Raw genomic sequence first — 24,581 nt, 5'->3', positions numbered from 1 at the left:
CAGTGCTCTCCTTGGGGGATGGGATACTCACTCATCTGCCTTAGGTCTCTAGACCCAACACTTCTATGGCTTTTTTTTCATTTTCTTTACCTGAATAAATATAAGATTTCAGCATAAATGTATTTTGGTTGCTTAAAAGTATATAGCACGCTGTTGCAACTGAGAAACTATGGCTAAAAGCTACTCTGAATTAAGTCATACTTTAAAATGAATCTATACACTTTAATTAGCAGCTCTGTGAAGGTATTTGGCATTACAGTGGGGTCCTTATCCTTAAAGAGTAAAAACTGTAGGTTTACAAACTGGAGGTATAAACCAAAGAGGATTGGTTCCTACATTTAAAATTTTTCTATTTTTTTTTATCCTTGTTAGATCTAAAAACAATGATCTGGGTCAGTTAAATGAGTTGAGTGTTTTCAATAACCTCTTTCTTACACGGAAGACATGTACACCTATCGTGACCCAACACTGCATAGGATGGCAAGGCTGTGTAGAAAGGCTGTGAATCTGTGATTCAGAAGCCATGGGTTCAGATCCTCCTGGTGGGCATTGGTGTAATTTGAACAAAGGAAGCTCTCAGCCTGTCTTGCCATCTCTAAAATGTGGACATGACAATACCACCATGGGGAAAGACCCAGAAGGCTGTAGTCACACAGTTTTGAGTTCAAGTCCTTGCTTTGTCCCTTATAAGTTTTTAAACTTTGGACTTAGCCTCCCTGAATTTACATTTTATTACCTCTAAGTTAAGGATAATCAATGTCTACCCTGCAGGGTTGTTAGAATGATAAGTGAGTAGCCATGACAAAGAGCCTGTCCTCAAACTATGTATGGCTAAAGTGCTTTGTAAAGTCTGAGTGTTGTAACAATGTATTACTGATCAGGAACCCAGACTCAAAAGGTATTTGAAAGAATCAGATTTGCCTTACTTTTGTGAGGTTTTGTTCTTTTCCAGATAAATATAATTTTGTAGGTTTTAAAATGCAGAGTAAGAAAAAAAATGAGCATGGTTTTAAATGATTGAATTTCACAGTCTCCATGAACATCAAGCTTTCTCAAATTCAGGAAGCAAAAGCACTTGCCTGCTCAGGTAGCCTTAGTTTAGCTGGCAGCGGGGTTGGGCACTAAAGTCAGCTATGGGGTTACAACACCTATCCTGGCCCAGCTCTAGGAATTTGGATGCAGGAGCTCTGGGGTGAGCCAGAGCTGAGAATCTGTGGTTTTGAAAGTTCCTCCGGTGGGTCTGATACGCAGCCAGGACTGAGATCCTCCTCTCTGGTTCATGAAAGAGTTTAAGGGAAGGATGTACAGAAAAGGAAGAAGTCAGGAAACAAGATACAGCCCAAAGCCTCCTGGAGAAGCACTCAGGAGCGAGTCCTCAGGGACCCCTCAGTAGCAGACAGCATCAGCCCCCACCCTGGGCTCCACAGTTCAGCATCCAGTTCTGCCCTGTCCCTGCTGTGATGGAAAAAGGTCTTTCCTCCCCCTGCTCGCCTAGGATCCCATTTTGTCATGGCTTCTGCTACCTCAGGCTTCTACCTGCTATACTCAGTGTTTGTCTTTCTGGGTCTCTGCTGGTGGCATGCTTTTCTGTGTCTCCCATTGAGGGAGAAGGTATGATTGGCTCAGTGAGTCACTATCCTGTGGCATGAAGCTTTTGTGGGCCCCTGTGCGAAGCTATGTGTGGCTTCCTTTGTTACTTAGCACTGGGGCGGTTAGCCATAAATAATAAGGATGGTGGGCACACTACACCAGGACCAATCAGAAGAGGCTGTGGATGGGGCAGTACACCTGGAAGGCTCTTCTGTGTGGCAGGCTTATGCCTGCTGCTTGGTTCCTAACTGTCCCTTATGGCCACATTAGGCTTCTGTGGCCTCTGGCCTTGGCACATTCGTATATCCTACATGTCTGTGCACACGCTGCTGTCCTTACAGGCCCTTCTTCTAGCTCTTGAAGGTCATGGTCGTAGTCTAGTCATAGGAAGCCCATTCTTATATAGCAATTCATTATGGCCTGTGTGGTTTCTCCTGTATTATTGTTTTATGCATTTTATCTTCTTTCCCCATCCTACTGAATCTCTTCAGGGAAAGGATATTGAATTGCCTCATACAAACTAGGTACTTGATAAATGCTTATGGATTTGGCTGACAAGAGTGCTACCTTTGTTTTAATAGTGCTATATACCTTTAAAAGGATTTATTTACTTATGAATGACAGGCTCTTGCTACATAGCCTGGGCTAGCTTGCCTCGAACTTTTGAACCTCCACCTCAGCCTCCTGAGTGCTGGGATTGCAGGTGTGCCCCACCACTCCCAGCTGTACTGTTAAAAACAAGTTTATTCTATCCTCACAAGAGGTTCTGCAGTCATTAGCTAAGTAACAGATGGGAAAAATCAGTCTAGAAGAGTAAGGTGACTTGCCTAAGGTCATATTATAACAGAGCCATAAATTTTCATCAGAATATAAACATCCATGTTTTTCTGCTGTTCTGTTACATAGGGCACCCTGGCTCCACCCCATCCCACGAAGGGGAGACTGTGGCATGGATAACAAAATCAATAGTTTGATTGGGGGGGTCAAGTTCCCAATACAAGCATGCCAGATTTCTCATGTGACCAAGAGCGCCTCCCAACAGAGGAGGTGAAGTTGATCAAAATCCATTATATGCATGTATAGAAATTTCACAATGAAACTCCTTAGTATAATTTATGCTGAAAAGAGCCCCACCCTATGAATTATGAGGGCTGGGCCCTGTGGTCTGTGTGGTCTGCACTGCTTCTTGGCACTCAGACCCTTACTTCTGACAAGCATCAGGGCTGTGTTTGTATAGTTGGGCTGCAGCAAGTGAAAAGGGCCTGTAGATGAGAGTAACTGGAATTTCAATTCTTTTGCAAAGACAGCTTTTTTAAAAGGCTATTTTGAAAACAGGATGAACTGTTAAATCACAAAAGCCCATGTTGACGTATGAATGCTGTTTTTGGAAATAACGATGGAACAATTGGCATAGTAATAAAAGTTACCTCACTTTTTTTCTTGCTGGCTGATTAGAAAAAAAGAGAGAGAGAAAGAAAGTAATGGTGCTCAACATGGTTGAGATGTTGAGTCTTTCTGGAAAGGGACTTACAAAGACTATTGTCTAAAACCTCCTGGCAGACTATAGTCACTTCTTACTATTGGTTTATCTGAGAGCTGTAAGTGGTGGGCCTTGGCATTCTAGTCCACCATGAGTCCCACTCAGATGGGTGTATGCAGTTTATTGTTGCACACATAAAGAACACCAGGCTATTGTATGCTTATCATACACTCAGGACCTGGCACTCAGGTTTTGTGACAAGCATAGAGTGGGGCATGATGTTCCAGCTGGATGATCACATCAGCAGGCCTATGCCAAAGAGCCATCAGGTGCTTCTGGAACCAGAAAGCACTGTGCCTTGTAAGAGAATGATCAGGGCAATGACAGATCCTTCTATCAGCAACCTGTGCTGTACAGCAAACTAGGAAATAGTGCAGCAAGCAGGGGGAGCATTCATTGACACTGCAGGACACTTGATCCACAAGGACAACTGGATTATCATGGCCACTGACAGGTTTCTTTTGAGTCTTTTAATCCTTTTTAATACCTTACCCCAAATTTAAGTGTTTGGAAGTAGATGCTGCACAAAGAAAGCTGAAGAATATTGGCTATTCTGTGGGTTATGAGAGCAACTTATTTTATTCTAACCAACGTCTTAAAAAAAATAGCAAAGAAAAAAATATCAGACTGTATTACACATAGTAAAGGTAAGTGTCCTAATGTGAAACACTTGTTATTTGTATAAATTTCTCTCTCTGTCTCTGTTTTTCTCTATGTGTGTGTATAATGTATGTATATACACAGCAAGTCATGATGTAAAATGTATTTCTTACCATGGGTCACAGTAAATTTGAAAATTAGATATAAATTTGAATCAAACCTCTTCTGCACTCTGCAGTACAAGTTTAAGAATTTAACACAGGGTGTAATATGGGGTTTTTATTAGTATACAATAATAGTACAATGCAGTTTCATTGTGGCAATTCCATAGTTGCGTACAGTGTACTTTGAATCAGTTCACCCCTTCTGTCGCATTCCATTAATATGGAACCATTAATGTAGGGCCTTGCATGGGCAAGGCAGGTGCTCTACCTCTTGAAGCACACCTCCAGCCCTTACTTTGAAACTTCAGACTGCATTTCTTTTACCTGTAGCTGTTTGGCTATTGTTACCTGTTTAACCCAATTTAGAATTACTATGGTCTGACTATGATTAGCTAATTTCTATGCAGGCTGGATGTCAAGGAGTGTTACATAGTCTTAACATTAGATTAAAAAACAACAGAGAATATGCCCAAACCACCAAAGCCACCCAAGGCCTGGGCAGAAGAAGAAACTGCAATGTACTTGGGCCACACTTTCACCCATAAGCAGCTTGGGAAAGAGGGGCATAAAATGAGTATTCCTTTCTTATAAATGCATCTAGAGAAGAATGAAGGGCTGGTGGAGTGGCTCAAGTGGTAGAGCGCCTGCCTAGCAAGCTCAAGGCCCTGAATTCAAGCCCCATACCACACACACACACACACACACACACACACACACACACACACACACACACACACAAAGTTAGAGAAGAGTGAACAGGAAGATGATCTAGAAATCTGAAGTCACTAGAGTCTAGCAGGCTCTTCTTGTCCAAAATTAGCCAAACAGGAAGAGCTGTGAAGGCACCAAACATTGTCTGCATTCTACTCCCCTAAAGGCCCTGGTTGTCTCACGGGTGGGTGGGGAGAGCCAGGTTTGCTTACAGAGTCTCCATGGAGCACCCTGCTGTGCTTGGGTCTGCCTGGAACTTAGCTCAGAGCTGCATAGCTGTCTACTTGGTCATCAGGAGAGGAGGAAAGTACAAACTGGGATTCCACACTCTCTTATCTTGGGTGGTAACACTAAAACCCATCGTGCCAAAGTACACATGGAGCATACACAAATATTCAGTGTAGAACATCTGATGTAAACAGAGTGATGGAGCACTTTATAATGGGATTTTAATTGTCCCTCTGAAAGAAAAGTTTGTGAGTTATGTAAGTAGCAACACTAGTGGTCATTTTGGCATTACTGGTTGCCATTTAAGCAGCTTGGCTCAGGCCATGGACCTAGGAAGAGGCAAACCAATCTGACTGGAAGGCCAGTGCACTTGCCTGAAGTCTGTCACCTGGAGGGAGGTGATGCCAATATAGTCAGGTAAAAATGTGGTGGTTAGTTGTACAGAAAAACACAAGTGGCCATTTATATTTCTACTTAGGTTTGATATTCTTACGGTATTTACAGAATTCAAGGGGTACCTTGCATTAAGAATGAAATTAAAGCCAGGTGCTTGCAGCTCATATCTGTAATCTCAGCTACTTGGGAAGCTAAGATCAGGACAGTCACGGTTTGAGGCCAGCCTGGATAAATACTTTGCAAAATAATCAGAGCAAAATAGACTGGAGGCATGACTACAAGCAATAGAGTGCCTTCTTTGCAAGCACTAAGTCCTGAATTCAAACCCCAGTCTCACTAAAAAAAAAGAATGAAATTAAAGTTGCATTTTATTTTGGCAAGGCTTTTCTGCATTATTTTCGGCCACTTTTTAGAATGTAATACTTCTTGGGATTCTTAAGCCCCTCAACATTCAGTTATTGGAAAGAGGGGCAGATGAAGGGGCTGTTTTCTCATGCTAGGCAAGTGCTCTACCACTTAGGTACATCCCCAGCCCTTAAAGGGATTTGTTGTATTTTCAAAGAAGTGTATCCTAGCTATTTTCAGCCAAAGTTTTAAGTTTCAGTAAAGTTTATTTTCTTGCAGTGCTGGGGATTGAACCCAGAGCCTCATACATGTTGAGCAAGTGATCTACCCCTGAGCTACATCCTCACCTTTCAGTAGAGTGTCTAAATTAACTGGCATACTTTCCCAAAAGATTTCCTAACTCCTTTCATATCTGCCAAACATTGAAGTAATTAACTTCATGTAAAGAAGTAACCTATGAATCCTTTGTTTATTTTGACAAGTTGTAATCTGACTTTTGGATACAAATTTATGTGTAAATTTAATTGACTATTGAGAGAAGAGCTCACTTCAATCTAATACTTTTTTTTGGAGAAAATTATTGCCCTTTTAAATTAAGAAACTAAAATATACTTGTTTTTCTGGGTGTGGTAGTACACACCTATAATTCCAGCATCTGGAGGCAGAGGTGGGAGGATCTTGAGTTGAAGACAGCCTGAGCTATGTAGTGAGACCCTGTCTTAAAAAAACCAAAACCCAGCCAACCAAACAAACTTATTTAACAATATTTGTAGAAAAACCAAAGAGAGTAAAGAACTTCTCCCAAGATTTTTAATTAAAAAGCTTTTCATAACAAAAGAAATGGTTTCTAAATTGAAGAAGCTGTCCACAGAATGGGAGAAAAATCTTTGCCAGCTATACATCAGACAAGGGACTGACAGCCAGACTATACAGGGAGTTCAATAAACTAAATTGCCAAAAAAAATCAGTGACCCAATGAAGAAATGGGCAACTGAACTGAACAGAACTTTTTCAAAGGAAGAAGTTCACATGACTAAAAAATGCATGAAAAAATAATCACCGTCCCTGACTATAAAGGAAATGCAAATCAAAACCACACTAAGATTCCATCTCATCCCTGTTAAAATAGCTACCATCAAGAATGCCACCAACAACAAGTGTTGGCAAGGATGTGGGGAAAAAGGAACACTCTTACACTGCTGGTGGGAATGTAAATTAGTACAACCACTATGGAAAACAGTATGGAGGCTTCTTAAAAAACTAAAAATAGATCTACCGTATGATCCAGCAATACCACTCCTAGGAATATACCCGAAGGAATGTGAATCAGGTTACTCCAGAGGCACCTGCACACCCATGTTTATTGCAGCACTATTCACAATAGCCAAGTTATGGAAACAGCCAAGATGCCCCACCACTGACGAATGGATCAAGAAAATATGGTATTTATATACAATGGAATTTTAGTCACAAAGAAGAATGAAATTTTGTCATTTGCAGGTAAATGGATGGAGCTAGAGAACATCATCTTCAGTGAAGTTAGTCAGGTTCAGAAGGTCAAAGGGCACATGTTTTCTCTCATATGTGAAATACAGACAATACAAATACAACAATATTATGAAAAATAGGTCACACTAAGGGGAGGTCACACATGAGAGGGGTAGAGTAAAAGAAGGAAACTGAGAAGGTGACTATGGTTGATGTACTCTCTATATAAGAATAAATATAGAATTTTTAAAACAATCAAAAAAAGGGACTAAGGTAGAATGAAGAAAAATAGAGGAGATGAACCAATTGGGGTTGTAATATAACCCCAACATAAATGTTGCAAAGGAAACTCCCTGTGTAGCTATCTTTGTCTTAAACAAGCAAAAATATAATTTCTTTCTCTTCCACAAAATCAGAGAACAGGTGGGTGGAACAGGTCCTGCCTTGGGGTGGGGGGGGCAGGGAATTGGTACCAGTGGAAGGGGGGAGGAGGTGGGGAAATGGTATAAGAGGGTGAACCTGGGGCAAATACTGTGTACATATGTATGTAAATGCAAAAATGAGACTGTTGAAACTATTCCAGGAATGGGAGAGGAGGGGATAAAGGAGAGCAGTGGTGAGGGGGTGAATTCAAGTATGATATATTTGATATGTGTAAGAACTTTTGTAAATGCCACAATGTACCCCACCCAGCACAACAATTTAAAAATAACAGTATAAAAAAATAACTTTTTCCCACTAAAAAAAGCTTTTTTTTTTTTTTTTTTGCAGGCCTGTGCTCCCCCCTACTTAGGAGATAGAGGTGGGAGGATTGCCTGAGGCCTCTCGCTACATAGTAAAAACCTGCCTTGGCTACATAGTAAAACCCTGTCTCAAAAACCCAAAAAAGGGCTGGAGGTGTGGCTCAAGTGGTAGAACACCTGCCTAATAAGCCTGAGGCCCTGATTTCAAACCCCAGTACTGTGCATGTGCGCGCACACACACACACACACACAAAGTAAAAAGCATTTTAATTCCAAGCCCTATCTTGTGTCACGTTGGTATTAAACCCGAGTTTAACTCATGTCATCAAAAATTAAACTCTGTGCAGTAGGATAGCATTTCCAAATAATTGCTCTCATTTCAATTTTTCTGATACAGATGAAGAACTAGCACTGGATGGCAGTTCTGACCAAGACCTAAAAAACTATCACAAACTCCATTGGGAAACTGAATTCAAACCTGTGGCACAGCAGCTTCTAAACCGAATTCAGAGTCACCACACCTACATGGAGCCCCTGCCTATTCATTCTTTCTAACACAAATTATCGACAGAAGTGGGAAGTCCTCCCTCATTCTTAAGAAGTGGTAACAAGCATGAATGTTTTTTCAGTATTTACAAATATTGCAAGTTTTTAAAATACTGATTTTAGCGAGTAGCCTATTTTAAAAGAAATAAGCATTTCTTCTTTTTAGATATTATGGAAAAGTGAATATATGTTATATTTTCTGCTATGAGAAGTGTAAGATGAAAATATATGCATTTTTAAGTTAAAGACTTCACTCTATTATTTCTTAAATTAGTACGAGTCTTAAAATCCTGATTTAGAATTTTAGCCTATAAGAACTTGCCAGTTCATTAGTTAAATAATCTTTGCAATGAAGACTCAGGTGTTATCTATACAAAGAGTGGTGATCAGCTTAAATACATCATCTACTTAAGCATCAACACTAATTCTCAACACACCTGAGAATCAGTTTCCAACTAGTCACCAGGATCTTTCTGGTCCTCATTTAAGAAGGAATAAGCAGAAAAACTTCGCAAATACTGCTTTGAGCCATCTTTATTCTTTATTGAGTAAAATAGATGAAAAGGGTACTGTACCTTCTTTTAATTTGAAATAGGATAACTGGACTTTGCCATCCTTCCAGTTGCAACTCTGTGTCTACAAGAGGTTTTATAATGAATTAGAAAGTGTGCATGCATGGGTAGGTGGCAGACCTGTTTGAATCCTAGCTCTTCCCTGCTAGCTGGGTGGGCCTAGGCAAGTAACTTGATTTCTTGTGTGTATCTGCAAAATGAGAAGAATATCTATTCTATTATAGACTGGTTTAGAACAAACCATTAGATGGGTAAGTTTGGCTGCCCAGTTCGTGTATGACTCCTAGTAGGTACTTACATGATGGTGGCCACTATTGGTAGGACAAATTTCCCCTTTGAATAAATGATTTAAAAAGACAAAGAAATTGAAATTATTGTTGTGATCCTGTGTACTAGCCAAATGAAGCTTTGCAAATAAAAGCAAATTGACCACTCTGCTTGGAGAAAAGCTATTAACAGTTAGTTCATCTCTCACTCTGAAAGTAACTATGAGACAGAGATCTGCTTTCCCCAGCCCCAGACTGGATGGGCTATCGAAGCCTATTAGAGTAACCTACATTTCCAGGAGTAAATAGACTTTGTAAGGGTGAGTCATCTGGGACTCTCCTCTGATCAGGGCTCAGCAAAATTCCAGAAGAACACTCACTTTATCGTAGTCCATAAACCGGAAGTATATGCAAGTGGGGTCAGCCCAGGAGATGAAATCAGTTTAAGCTTCCTGAGGGGCTAATTTCCTGCAAATATTTAAGGGTGCAGTCTGTATTTTATCTATAGAAAGCTGTTTAGTCTCCTTTCAATTAAAAACACGCCCACTCAGTATTCCTAACTAATAACTCACAGTGGAATAGTGGGTCACTCATTCTTCTCCACACCAAACTCTTCCCCTTCAGATTCATGCAAGCTGGACCTTGTAAACATGTACTTGCTTTTTTTTTTTTTAATTGTAGTTTAAAAAACCCCATAACATAACATAGAATCTTCCATCCTAGGAAGTGTAATAGTACATCAAGGGTACAGTTCAGAGCACAATAGTTTCAGTTTCTCCACAGCCCCATCAACACTTGTCATCTAGCTATCCTAATGGGTATGAACCATGTGTCATTGTGGAGTGACATTCAGCATCTGTTCATGTTGCATGTTTCACAGTTTTCACTTGCTGGACATTTGTGTATCATCTTCCCAGCAAGGTCTACCAAATCCTTTGCCCATGGGTTATTTTGTTGTTGAGTTGTAGGAGTTCTTTATCCTAGATATTAACTTCTTACCTGATGCATGATTTTTAAGTGTTTGCTCCCATCCCATAGTTTTCTTTTCACTTGGTTAACTGTCCTTCATGCAGATGTCATTACACTTGTCTGTTTTTAATTTTGTTGCCTGTGGTTTTAGCGTCAAATCCCAAGAACAATCATGCAAGTTTCCCACTCTGTTTTCTTCAAGGAGTTTCAGAGTTTGAGCTCTTACTTTTGGGTCTTTTGAGTTTTTTTGTTTTGCTTTGTTTCTTTTTGGTGCTACAGTGTTTGAAGCCAGTGCCTCACACTTGCTAGGCAGGTGCTCTACCACTTCAGTCTCTTCCCTCAGCCGTTTTCCTTTCAATTATTTTTCAAATAGAGTCTTATGCACTCTTTTGGCCTGGCTGGCTTTGGACCAAGTTTCTCATACCTCCACCTCCCTCCCAGCTGGGATCATAGGCATGCTGGCACAGGCTTGTTTGCTGAGATGGGGCCTCACTAACTTTTTTGCTTAGGTTGGCCTCGAACCCTGACCCTCCTGATCTCCACCTTCTGAATAACTGGGATCATAGTCATGTACCATCATGATTTGACTTGAGTTAATTTTTGTATATTGCTTCAGGTAAGGGTCCAACTTCATTTTTTAGATGTGGATATCTACTTTTCCCAGCACCATTTGTTAAAGAGACTGTCTTTTGCTCACTGAAAAGTCTTGGCACACTTCTCAAAGATCATTTGGCCCTATATATGAGGTTTTATTTTTTGTCTCTCTATTCTATTCCATTGGTCTCTATGCTTGTCTTTTTGTTTGTTTGTGATAGAGTGTTGCTGTGTAGCTCAGGCTGGCTTTAAATTCATGATCCTCCTGTCTCAGGCTCCTGAGTGCTGGGATTATAGGACTGCACCCCCACGCCTAACCGTATGCTTGTCTTTATGCCACATTATATCCATATTAGCTCAATTACTCTTCCTTGATAATTTTCTCAAATCAGGATGTGTGTACTCCAAAGTTTGTGCTTCTTTTTCAGGTTGGTTATTCAAGGTCCTTTGAGATTTGAGATGAATTGTAGGATTGCCATTTTCTACTTCTGCAAGAAAAAATGTCATTAGAATGTAGATAGAGATTGCATCGCATCTGTTTTGCTGTTGTTGTTTGCTTTTTGATTTTCTGGCAGTATTGGGGTTTGAAGTCAAGGCTTGACAGGGAAGCATCTACCACTTAAGCCATGCCTCCAGCCCGAGATTGCATTGAATCTGTATATTGCTTTGAGTAGTCTTAGCATCTTGACAATAGTAAGTCTTCTAACCCAGGCAACCTGTTTTTCCATTTATTTCTCACAGTGCTATTTTATAGCTTTCGGTGTACAGTTCTGTCATCTAGTCTCCATCTGTTCAATCTGCTGTCACAGAACACCTGAGACTGTAATGTGTAGATAACAGAAGTTGATTGCTCACACTTTTAGAGGCTGGGAAGTCGAAAGTCAAGGACTTGGGCCCTCTGCTTAACAGGAGGTGCCTCTCGCTGTGTCCTTACATGGTAGAGGGGAGAACGAGCTCCTTGACCTCTTTTTTAAGGCCATGGATCCCATTTATGAAGCAGGAGACTTCTTGACCTAATCACCTCCCAGAGGCCCTACCTCTTAATACTTGGAGATTAGGTTTCAATAGATGAATTTGGTGGAGTGGAGGGGAGAACAAACATTCAGATTACAGCACATCTCCTTAATTGTTTATTCCTAAGTATTTTTTTGTTTATGATGTTGTAAAATGAGGAATTTTTTTAATTCCATTTTTTTGTGGGGCTTGGGTTTGAACTCAGGGCTTTGTGCTTACAGAGCAAGTACTCTATTGCCTGAGCCACACCTCCAGTCCATTTTGCTTGTTATTTTGGAGACGGGGTTATTCAAACTTTTTGCCCAGGGTGACCTCAAACCATGATCCTCCCAAACTTAGCATACCAAGTAACTAGGATTACAGGTGTGAGCCTCTGCTACCCAGCTTAATTCCATTTTTTGAATGTTCATTGTTAGTGTATAGAAATGCAACTAATTGCCAGGCATAGTGGGACATACCTGTAATCCTAGCACTCAAGAAGCTGAGACAAGAGGATTGTGAGTTGAGGTCAGCCTGGGCTACATAGTGAAACCCTGTCTCAAAAAATAAAACAACTTAACAAAAGAAATGCAACTGATTTTTGTATCCTTAGCCTGCTGAGCTTTTAAAATTAGTTTTAAAAATTATTTGGTGGAATCTTCAGGATTTTCTCATTATAAAAATATGTCACTTGCTAGGTGTGGTTGGGCATGTCTATAATCCCAGTTACTAGGGAGGCAAAGGCAGGAGCCCAGCCAAAGTTAGTGAAATCCTATCTCAACAACAAAACACAAACAAAAGGGGGGTGACTCAAGTGGTAGGGCACTTGCATAGCAGTGTGAGGCCCTTGGTTCAATTCCCAGTACTGAAAACAGGAACAAAACCAAAAACAAAGCAGGTTATCTGCAAAATGATTTTACACCTTCCTTGGATACCCTGTCCACAACAATGACATTGATTTTTCTATGTTGGGACATCCTTGCACTTCAGGCACAAATTCCACTTGGTCATGGTGTATTGTACTGTTGAATTATATTTGCCAGTGTTTTATTTAGAGTTTTTGGGAAAATATTCATCAGGGATACTGGAATCAGGGTAATGGTGACTTCATAGAGTGAGTTTGGAAGTGTTTCCTTCTCTTCAATTTTCTTTTTTGTTGTTGTTGTTGTAAGAGTGTAAGGATAGATGTTAATTATTTAACTATGTTTGGTAAAATTCTCCAATGAAGCAATTTGGTCCTTTTTTTTGGTGTTGTGATTAGCCATTTAATCTCTTTACTACTTACAGGCATATTTAGATTGTTCTATTTCCTCATGACTCAGTAAGGTGTATATTTCTTTGTTTGTTTTTTTTTTTTTTTTGGTGGTACTGGGGTTTGAACTCGGGGCCTCATGCTTACAAGGCAGGTGCTCTACCACTTGAGCCACTCTGCCAGCCCTGAGGCATGTATTTCTAGGGTATCCAATCTATTAGTATACAAATACTCATGCTAGCCTCGTAATTTTTATTCTGGTGACATCAGTTGTCCTTTCATTTCTAATTTTAGTTATTTGAACATTTTTTTCTTAACCTAGTTGAAGTTTTGTCAAATTTTTTGATATTAAAAAAAAAAAAACCAACTCAAGTTTGATTTTTTCTGTTTTTCTGCTATGTCATTTATCTCTGCTCTACTATTTAGTTCCTTCTGTTAGCTTTGGGCATAGTTTGTTCATTCTCTAGTTCCTTGAGGTATAGGTTAGATTGTTTGAGATTCTCCTTCATTTTGTTTTGTTTTATTGAGTCTGGGTTGATGTAGTCCACGCTGGCCTTGAACTTGCTATGTAGCCCAGCTGGCCTCAAACTCAAAATCTTCCTGTCTCAGCCTCCTAAGTGCTGACAGGTAGAAGTGCCACCATGCCTGTCTTCTTCTTTTTTAATGTAAATCTTTGTGGCTGTAAGCTTCCCTCTTAGTACTACTTTCACTGTATCCAGTAAGTTTTGTATGGTATGTTTTCTTTTTTTTTTTTTTTTTGTGGTACTGGGTCTTGAACTCAGGGCCTTTATCTTGAGCCACTCCACCAGCCTTATTTTTGTAAAGGGTTTTTTTTGAGATAGGGTGTCACAGAACTATTTGCCCAGGCTGGCTTCAAACCACAATCCTCCTGATCTCTGCCTCCTGAGTAGCTAGGATTACATGCATGAGCCTCCAGTGACCAGCTTCATTTTCTTTTGTCTAGAGACATTTTTTAATTTTCCTCAAATTTTCATTTTCAATTCATTGTTTAACAGTATGTTGTTTAATTTCTACACATTTTCTAGTTTTCCTTCTGCTATTGATTTCTAGTTTCATCCCACTGTTATCAGAATACAGACGTTATATGATTTCATCTTTTCAAAATTTGACTTGTGGCCCACATTATTCAATCCTAGAGAATGCTCCATGAACACTTGATAAGATATGGATTCTGCTGTAATTGGATAGAAGCTCTGTATATATCTGTTAGGTCTAACTGGACTACTGTACTGGTATTCAAATCCTGTATTTTCTTATTGATCCTCTGCCTGATTGTTCAATCCATTATTGAAAGTGGGGTATTGATGTCACCTACTATTATTATATTACTCTCTATTTGTCCCTTCCATTCTGTCAATATTTGCTTCATATATTTAGGAGCTCTTATATTTGAAGCATATATGTTTATAATTGTTACAGCTTTCTGGTGAATTGAACTTTTATTATTATATAATGATATAATGAGTCCTTCTTTGGTTCTTGTAACAGTTTTTGACTGAAAGTCTATTTTGTCTGAGTATTAATTTATCATCTCTGTTTTGACTCTTTTCATTCCCTTCTGTATATATTCAAGATATTTTCTTTGTGGTTGTCATGGGGAATTATATGAAACATTGTAATGTCCTAACAATATATTTCATTTATTTATTATTTTGCTTACTTCATTTTATATTATCTTTATTTATAAACCATATATGTTTGAAATAATAACTGAACAATGTAAAAATGTAGGAAGATGACATTACTTATTTTCCATCTTCCATATGCTCTTTTCTTCAGGTGGCCTTCCATGACTCTTTTCCTCATGTGCACACATGCAACTTTACCTCTACCCATAGTCATGCATATGTTGGGGGTGGAAGGTTGGAGTTTGTGGTTCCAAACAAAAAAGAATCATACTGTATATACTGGGCCCTTTCATTTTTATTGTGATATGCACTTTGGGTGTTCAATAAATCAATAGATAAAATCTGTCAATGGTACATTCTTCCTTCTGGGAATTATTTTAATAGTTTCTTCATTTTTTTAGCTTTTTAAAATTCTCTTACATTCTCCCATCCCAACACTTCATATCAGCTAATTACCCAGGCAGAAGAGGAAGATGGAGAGAGGGATAGTAGCTAACTAGAAAGAAGTATACTTGTTAATAACTAAAATATGTCCCATAAATACACATTGTATATATACATACTTATACATATGTATTTTATATGTAGAAAAAGACATTGATGGATACAGATAAATGTTTCATTCAATATTTTGTTTGAGCTGTGTAACAATTCATTTTAAACAGGTAACAACTTAATTTTTACCACATATAAAAACTCCTTTACAGCACTGCCTGCTTAAGTTACATATTATATCTTTATGTACTGTGTACCCATTAATTCAGATTAATACTCTTTCATACTTCTGTCATTTAAATTCTATACAAGAATTAAGTGAACATCAGTGTCAAATAGTACAATAATACACATTTCTGCACTTGTCCACATATTGATCTTCATTGGAGAACTTTGTTTTCAAATGGCCTCACATTGCTCTCTAGTATTCTTTTTCTTTAACACAGGATTCTGTTTTGGCATTTCTTGTAGGCTAGTCTAATGGTAATGAAGTCCCTCAGCAATGGAAGTCCTAATTTTTCCTTCATTTTTGAAATACTGCTTTCCTGGATGTTGCATTCTTGGTTAACAGGGTTTTTTTTTTTTTTTCCTTCTAGCATTTTGAAAATATTTTCTCTCTGCATTTTGTCCTGCAAGATTTCTGCTGAGAAATCTGGTGATCTTACAGTGCTGCTTGTAAGTGATGAGTTGCTTTTCTCTTGCTGCTTTCAGGATTCTCTGTTTTTGACTTTCAATAGTTTATTTATGTCTTAGTATTGGTCTCTGGCTTTATCTTATTTGTAGCTCTTTGAGCTTCTTGAATTAGTACATCCATTTCTTTCCTCAATTTTGGTGTGTTTGTAGTGTTTAAGCAATAAATAGAGGCTGGGGATGTAGCTCAGTGGTAGAGTGCTTGCTTAGTGTGCATAAGCAAGACTGCGGGGATTGTGTTCAATCCCCAGCACTGAAAAAATCAAAGCAACAAAAAAACCCCACTTCATCCCATACCCAACAGGATAGCAAATTCTCACAGGCTAGTGGGAGAGATAGATTAAGTAAATAATTACAATACAGCAAGCAGAATAATTTATTTTTTAAAAAACCAGAATGGATATTACTTCTTTAGGTAAGTTCTCTGTCCCTCTCTCTCTTCACCTTTTAAGACTTCCCACATGTATATTGGTCTGATGGTATTCCCTTAAACTTTCTTTACTTTTCATTATTCTTTTTGTTCCTGATTCCATATCCACATGACCTCTTCTATGTTCATTGATTCTTTTTGTCTACCTGATGAATTCTGCCATTAACCCCTCTTGTGAGTTTTCTTTCCCTCCTTTCCTCTCTCTTCTTCCCTCATTTCTTTCCTTCCTTCCTGCCTCAGCCTCCCAAGTGCTGGGATTACAGTTGTGTACCACCATGTCTGGTATAAATTTTCATTCAGTTATATTTTTCAGCTCTAGAATTTGTTTCTATGTTATAGTTTATCTCTTTGCTGACATTCTTATTTTGTTCATGCATTATTTTCCTGGTTTCATTTGGTTGTTTATCTCTTCTCTTTTAGCCTACTGATCATCTTTTAGATAAATTGTTTTAAATTCCTTGGCAGGTAATTCAGAGATCTGCATTGCTTTTCTTCTTCTTCTTCTTTTTGACTGGACTGAGGTTTGAACACAGGGCTTTGTGTTTGCAGAGCAGGTGCTCTACTGCCTGAGCCAGTGCTACAGTCCATTTTACTCTGGTTATTTTGGAAATGGAGTCTCACAAACTATTTGCCTAGGCTGGTCTTGAACCATAATCCTCCCAGTCTCAACCTCCTAACCAGGATTACTGGTGTGAACCTTGTGAGATCTGTGTTTCTTTAGAGCTACTTTCTGGAGATTTGTTTCTTTGAACCATGATTCCTGATTTCTTTGTAAGCTTGTGATCTTTTGTTGAGACTGGGGCATGTGATTAAATAGTTACCTCTTCCATTCTTTAGAGAGTCATCAGCTTGGGTGGAGGTTCTAGTACCTCTTCTGTGGATGTGTCTTCTCTGGGCTTATGCCCAGTGTGTGTGTAGCTGCTTTAACTGCCTGTATTTTCCTCAGAAGCTCCCCTGTGCTTGTGTTCCTGTCATCTGTACCCTATTGCTCTCTCATTGCCTGCCTGCAGAGCTACATGCTCCCTGTTTTCACTGGCCTCCAATTAGTATCAGTGCTCCGGGTCAGGTGAGACAGAAGCCAGTCCCTCAGGTAGCCCCACACCAAGTCAGAACACTGGACAGCAGTTTCACCTTTTTTTCTTTCCTGGAGGAGGAGCTAGGAATTGGGAGATTTCCTGTCAACCATACCATGCTATGCTGGGAAGGGGCAGAGGTATGAAAAATGCCACCAATTTCCCTATTTTTGGTGTAGCAGCCTCATGGCTTTGCATTTGCCTGTGTGCTGCAGTTTCCCAACTGCCTTCTAGAGTTCTTGCAAAGTTTTTTGGTCTACATATTAACTTTAGTGTCTCTGTGGGAGAGTGAAGACATGGAGCTCTTTATCCACCATCTTGCTGACATTACTCTCCATCTGCCTGCATTTTGCTCCCTTGTTTCTCACACATACTTACACATATGCTAATAAACTTTATGGAGTTGAATCTTTATGGAAAATATGTTTTCCAACAAGATTTATCATCTGTACATGATCTGATTCAAAACTGAGAGCAGCTAAACTACTAGAAGAATTGGCCTTTTTTTTTTTAATACAACCTTATATATGAAGTTAAACCTAAGTAATTGTGAACATAGTAATGTTCACAATAACATAGTAATGTTTGGATTTAGTCCATACTTACAGTGTGAGATACTTATTAAGTTTACCTTAATAAAAAAAAAGTCCTCAAATTTTACCAAAACTCAGATTAAAAAAATTGAATCCTGGAACCTCAACTAGAAATCTCTCCATGATTATTAGGAAAATATTTCCTCTGGTAGAGGATGGTTTTGGCACACCTTAGGGTATACTACTTTCCCCAATTATTCTGGAAACTATCTGTTTTAGAAATTACATAGTAATATTAGAAATCTTGTGTATTTATAGAAAACATTCTGAGTAACAGGAAGCACCTGTTGAATTGGAAGCAACTTTCTATTACATGCATTTTTCTTCTGTACATTTTAATGGATTTATGACATTTTCATACATGTATATAATGTACTTTGATTACATTCACTCCTCCCATTACTGTCTCCTGTTCCCACCGCTACCTGTATCCCTCCTACTGGTCCCCTTCCTCCTCCCAAAGTCTCCCTTCTACTTGCATGTCTTTTTTTTTTAAATCTAGATTCCACATGAGAGAAAATAAGTGATATTTACCTGAGTCTGACTTATTTTGCTTAACATGATGACCTCCAGTTCCATTTTCCTGCAAATTGTATAATTTTATTCATTAAGGCTAAATAAAACTCCACTGTGTGTGTATCTCACATTTTCTTTATTCATTCATCTTGGTGGACACCTATGCTGGCTATAATTTGGCTACTGTGAATAGTGCTGCAGTAAACATGGATAAGCAGGTATCTCTAATGCATGCTGACTTAGTTTCCTTTGGGTATATACTCTGGAGTGATACAGTTGGATCATACAGGAATTCTTTTTTTAGGGACTCCCAAACTACTGATTTCCATAGTGGACAGATTAATTTATAATCTCACTAGCAGTGTATAAGGGCTCCATTTCCCCATATCCTTGCCTCACATGTATTTTTTTATTACTTTAGATACAAACATATTTTACTCAATAAATATATTTCTAGGTGATTATAAGCTTCAACAAAGTTAACACATTCTAGTTGAGCCTGTTTTGTGATACTTCTGCTAATCAGAACCTCTAGCAGAAATTTTGTATTTTCAAGATAAAGAGTAAATAACAAACTGGACACTGGTGGCTCATACCTGTAATCCTAGCTCTCAGGAGGCAGAGATCAAGAGGATCACAGTTGGAAGCCAGCCCTGGGCAAATAGTTCCTGAGACCTTATCTCAAAAAAACCCATCACAAAAAAGGTCTGGTGGAGTGGCTCAAGGTGTAGGTCCTGAGTTCAAGCCCCAGTACCAGAAAAAAAAAAAAAAAAAGTAAATAACAAAGAACAGGAGAATGAGTAAAATTTTAACTATATCCAATATAATCTTCCTTGTTGGATTCACTTATATTGCTATGGTGACATAACAGGAGAAAACAGAAGATGGCAAAGGCATGATGCAAGTTCAGTGGGTTAGGTCACATATGTATCACTGAGCTAACCAAAAGCCACACATTTTTTAAATACTGAAGATAATTTCTAAGGTGAGAGTTTTATCTTCTTTCAAAGGTATAGAGATCTACTATAGTTTGCATTTGTCCCTCAAAAGTTCATGTGTTGTCAGTGTTGGGAGGTGGGGCCTAGTAGGAGGTGTTTCATGGGGGTAGAGCCCTATGATTGTATTACTCCATTACAGGAATGGGTTAGCTATTGCAGGAGTTTGGCCCCGTTTTCTCTCATAGGTGCCTGCCTCCCGTTCTGTTTTTCTACCATGAGTTGAAGCAGCACGTGATCCTTACCAGTTGTGGCTGTCCAATCCTGGTCCTTCTCCAGCTACCAGAACCATAAGTTAAAATAAACCACTTTTCTTTATAAATGATCCAGTCTTATGTGTTCTGCTATACCAACAGAAAATAGGCTAATACAATATCCTTGAGGCAGGTACCACCTACCTGTATTCAAAATTGTATTTTCCCACCCCCTACTTTCACCCTGTAAATTTGGAGCTTAATGAATACTCTGATGAGTAATAGGTTTGGACCAGGCACAGGATGATACCAATCATTTTCAAGATACAAATGGTCTTAGACAAGATCCTAAAAAGGTCCACTCTTCTTGTATCTTCAAAATGGCTTCAAGACTTTTGCCATCTAATAAGTCATATTTCTGTGACTTGACTTGGCTTCTGAAAGTAAACTGAAACTCAGCATTGTTACTAATTGTAAAACTATGACTTATTAAGAGATTGAGACAGCAAATAAAATTGGAGAAAATTATTCTTTATTGAAAAACACCAGTAATACTGACAGACTTCAAAAGCAATTCACGCTTCCAGAATACAAAGTTCTTAATACATTTTTCAAACCTGTTTGTATTTCAAAGTTAACATTTTTGTAAATCAAATTTGATGGCCTTACTAAGAATATTTTCCAGCTTTACTGTTTAAGGCCCATGAGGTGGGCAGGTTCACGGGAACAGAATGCACCTGGGACTGCGCGGCAGTCTACAGCAGTATTTCCCACAACTTCGGTGCTGGAAACAAAAATACTGCACAAGAAGCTGCCCTCCAGTGTCAGAGAATCTTGTGAAACAGCATATCAGAAGACAGCCAGTCTTTCTTGTAATTCACACAGTTTCATTTAAGATTGCTTTTTGAAGAAAATCTTTTAAGAATGACACTGTATAACTCTGAATTAAAAAACTATAATGAAAGAAATGATCAGTTACCATCAAAATGGTCTTTGCTGAGCTGTGAGTAATAATTCTATGCTTTTGTAGATGCAAAAAAAGAACAGGTGTGCAAGTTTAATTTGAAACCACACAAGTTATATATGTAGGCTCAGATAGTAGCAGTATTCACTTTAATCACTAATAGCTTAACTGGAACAGCCATCTATTCAATTCCACCAGCTGGAATAGCAGCACCGGGATCTTCTAAAATTCTTTATGCATAATCTTAGTCATTCCAAAGTCCCATTCTTTGCATGCTCCAATTCTTGTTATCTTATTTAACATAAAAGCAACAGAATTTGGAGATTTGCTAGTTGCTGTATTAAAACAATTATACAGCATTTTGTACTGTCAAAAAGCAAAATACTGTGAACAGCAGCCCTTCTTCACAGCTCTACACTCGAAGCTGCCAAGCATTCACTGCTTGTGCCAGCAGTGGTATTTCCACAGTAAAATAGCAGAAACTAAAGGAATCATGGCACAATGGGTTTCTGAATTCTTTTATCTACCATTGGTCCTGGGGCTCAGTACCTTCCCCTTGTAGACTGTATCTGATCATTCCAGAATCATCTTTATTGGAGGAAAGGCATCAGGTCATATAGCGGGTAATGGCTCTCAGAGCATAGAGGAGTTCTGCTTGCATCCTAGCTTCTATAAGAAGCAGATTAACATGAACCTGAATATAAAATACAACATCATGTAAGGGAGGGTTATAAACACAGTTTTTCAGTGCATTTAATAAACACCAAAATAAGTGCAGTTAGTTGACCCTTGACCTCTGCAGGTGACTGGTTCCAGGACTCTATTATTTAGAAGCTCCAGTTCCTTATATAAAACAGGACAGTATTTTCATATGACCAATGCACATCCTCATGTAATGGAAATAATCTCTACATTACTTATAATACAATGTAAACGCTATATAAATAGTTGTTACAGTGTATTGCTTAGGGAATAATGACAAGAAAAAATCTGCACATATTCAGTAAAGATTAAATATTTTTGAATATTTTTGATCCATAGTTGGCTGAATTCACAGATGCACAACCCACAAATATGGAGGGCTGACTATACATTATGTACCACCAAATAACTTAGAAGTCTTGGGTTTGCTGAATAGAAAATTAACTTTTCAGAATAAAAGCTATCTGATTTCTTTTTGGGTAGATGTTTTGATCTTTCATTTATAGTACATCACATCTCTTCTTGACATTTGTTATAGTTCAGAAAATGTAGACACTGCTTTTCCAGAATCCCCTGCCAAATCATCAATTTTTATAAAGATGCTTTAAAGAGAACAGACATTTCTATCTATACACAATTAAAATCCACTCATGTAAAATAGTCTTCTTTCTCCTAAGTCATGATATTTATGCCAGCACTTCTGAGGATGGGACAGCCCATTTGTCTCTGTCTTCTTTTATACTCTGACATTATATGAATGTTCTGTCACCTGGAATTTTTTTTTTTGGGGGGGATATAGAGTTGATGGAGAGGGTTTGAGAGCTACTAGGTTATGTGAAGGAGGATAAGGATCACTGCTGAGTTACAGTAAACAGCCATAATAGGCACATACCTTCTCAGAGTGCTGAAACTGCCTCCAGAAGCTATCATACATTCTTTTGGTAACCTTTTCAGGAGTGCAAACAACAGTTTTGATATAAACTTTAAAGCTACGATCCAATAGCTGGTTAATTTCACCATAGTCATAGTCATCATATCTGTTAAAAGACATAGTGAGAATTAACAACATTTTCAGTATATAATCTGTTTTCTTCTTACAAAAGTATATACCAATAGTAAATGCTATATTCTTTTTCCCTCTTTGTTTAGGAAGCTGTTCCCTAAAATGATACAGCTTTATCAAGTTTAACTGGGGGTGGTGGTGAGTATAAAGGTAAAAAGGAGAGAACTTTAGGAGAAGAACAGAAAATTTTCTAATGCCCAGGATATCATTCCTGAAAGCTGAAAATACTAACACTGTACCACTGGGTATCAAACAACAGTGTATGTTTATAATCATGAATAAACAACTGCACTATGAAGAACCAACTCTGAAAACAGAGTATGAGAAATTCTGAAATTAAGAAATTAAACAATTATATTTATTATTGGTACTATTGTATGTTATAAAATTGTAACTCACTTGTATAAAAGGGGTTTTTGGGGTCAGATGAGAAAAAAAAAGGGGGGGTGGATAGAGCAAGAGCTGGTATACTCCTGGTTTCACAGCATATACACTTTGTAGAGGATGTACTGCTTTATATTTTTGGAGGTCCTGGAGTTTGAACTCAGGGCCTCACGCTTGCTAGGTAGGTGCTCTACCACTCTAGCCACTCCATCAGCCAGAGTTTCTTGCTTTAAGACAAGACAGATGCATGCACCACTAGGTGATGGGTTACAGATCACCTAGGCACTGAAGTTGCCTCTTGAGTTTTCAGAGTAAAAGGGAAAAAGCTCTTGGCAAAGCTGGTCCTACAACCATCCAAGAGGCTAAAGTCAATAAACAGTCTGGCTACTGATTAGTGGAAATTAGTTTAAAACCGGTCAGATGTGCCTTAAAGGCCCAAGCAATTTAGAGTAAATTAAAGAAGTCTTGTAAGTTTGACCAGACTCACAGATAAAACTGAAAAGCAAAAGACAGCTGAGTTTACAGCTAAGATAACCAGAAAGCAATACTGCTGGAGTCTGTGTACATATGTGTGAAGGTGGTGTATTAACAACAACATCTTTTATATAGCATAATGTGCTAAAAACCTAATAGCAAGCAGATCGTGAATTTTCCATTATGATGAAATATTACTGGATTAAATACTCTTCAGAAGGAGCTTGACAGCAGCCACAAAGCCAAAATAAAAGGAGTAAGTTCCAAGAAGGTAGAAATGAGTGTGTCAGGAAATAGAAGATAACACAAAGAGAAAAGATACAGAAATGTTCGGTGACAGTTTTAAACTATGTTCTGGGATCAGCTTGCTTGCCCTTCCCTTTCTTGGAGGCAGATGTCATTTAACTCTTGTCAATGTCCCTAACTCTATCCCCTCTCCACCCTTCTCCTTAGCTTGGACAGAGGAAAAAAACCCTAGGCTGCAATGAAGTGGTTCTATGAAGCATAAAAGTACGCTATTGGGAGAGGAGATGGTCATGAGAATATATACATATGCCCCTGTATGTGTTCCAAGCACCTGAATAATTGAGCCTAGAGGAAAAATCCATTTTAAACATAAGAAACAGACTAACCGTATTCCAAACATGCAGTGAATATAGTTCCAAATAGCCCGCCTAAGCATTGAGGTATCGACATCTTTGTGCATTGCCATTGTATTGTAAGTAAGATTGTAAGCAATGTGAAATTTCTCATCAATCAACTGTCCCACATCTGGATAAAGGCGATTTACCAAAGAATAACCATGGTCTTCCCAGCAATAGTCCTAAAGATAGGGAACAGAACAGATACAAATAAGTAAAGTGTGGCCAATGTCCACAGCTCTATAGTATGGTAAGATCACTGGCAGGGAAATCCACTGTGTTCATCCTTAGCTCCTAGCTTCACCTGTACTCCAATCTGACATTTTCAATTTGCATATTGCAACATGCAAAAGGTTATGTTTTGCATAAGAACCAATCCCCTTATACACAGGCCACTCTGATTTTCAGCTTTCTTTCACTCAGCATCTAGAGGCAACTCAGGTTGCCATTATTCTCATTTTTCCTCACTGCAGCCTTCAACTAGCCCTCAAATTTTGTGGATTTCTAAATCAGGTATCATGGCTCATGGTGACTCATGCCTGTAATCTCAGCTCTCTGGAAGCTGAGGCAGGAGGATTGAGAGTTCAAGGCCAGCCTGGCTAAATACCAACTGTTTCCAACAAAATCAAACCAAAAACCAACCAAACAACAAAAAACCACCCCAAAAAGTGAATTTCTAAGTCAACATATCCATCACTCATTCTTTCTCTTCCTATCCCCT

General features: G+C 38.6%; 2 protein-coding genes across 6 annotated transcripts in view; one reads left to right on the top strand and one right to left on the bottom strand.

Moving 5' to 3' along the window:
• The window catches only part of Armc2 (armadillo repeat containing 2), a 117,699-nt gene extending 100,725 nt beyond the window's left edge, over positions 1-16,974 (top strand). For all 3 annotated transcript variants that reach the window (XM_074077091.1, XM_074077103.1, XM_074077098.1), the window contains one exon: positions 8,203-16,974. In XM_074077091.1, coding sequence (XP_073933192.1) covers positions 8,203-8,360 — 158 coding nt within the window. In that variant the 3' untranslated portion in view covers positions 8,361-16,974. The remainder of the gene's footprint in view (positions 1-8,202) is intronic.
• A 3,168-nt stretch (positions 16,975-20,142) lies between these two features.
• The window catches only part of Sesn1 (sestrin 1), a 94,691-nt gene continuing 90,252 nt past the window's right edge, over positions 20,143-24,581 (bottom strand). For all 3 annotated transcript variants that reach the window (XM_020175346.2, XM_074077121.1, XM_020175347.2), the window contains exons 8-10: positions 23,852-24,042; positions 22,191-22,335; positions 20,143-21,290 (exon numbers count right to left, since the gene is read on the bottom strand). In XM_020175346.2, the coding sequence (XP_020030935.1) occupies positions 21,204-21,290; positions 22,191-22,335; positions 23,852-24,042 (423 nt within the window). In that variant the 3' untranslated portion in view covers positions 20,143-21,203. The remainder of the gene's footprint in view (positions 21,291-22,190; positions 22,336-23,851; positions 24,043-24,581) is intronic.

This window comes from Castor canadensis, chromosome 1, assembly GCF_047511655.1.
Source record: "Castor canadensis chromosome 1, mCasCan1.hap1v2, whole genome shotgun sequence".
NCBI lineage: Eukaryota > Metazoa > Chordata > Mammalia > Rodentia > Castoridae > Castor > Castor canadensis.
This window is presented reverse-complemented; position numbering and strand designations above follow the sequence as displayed.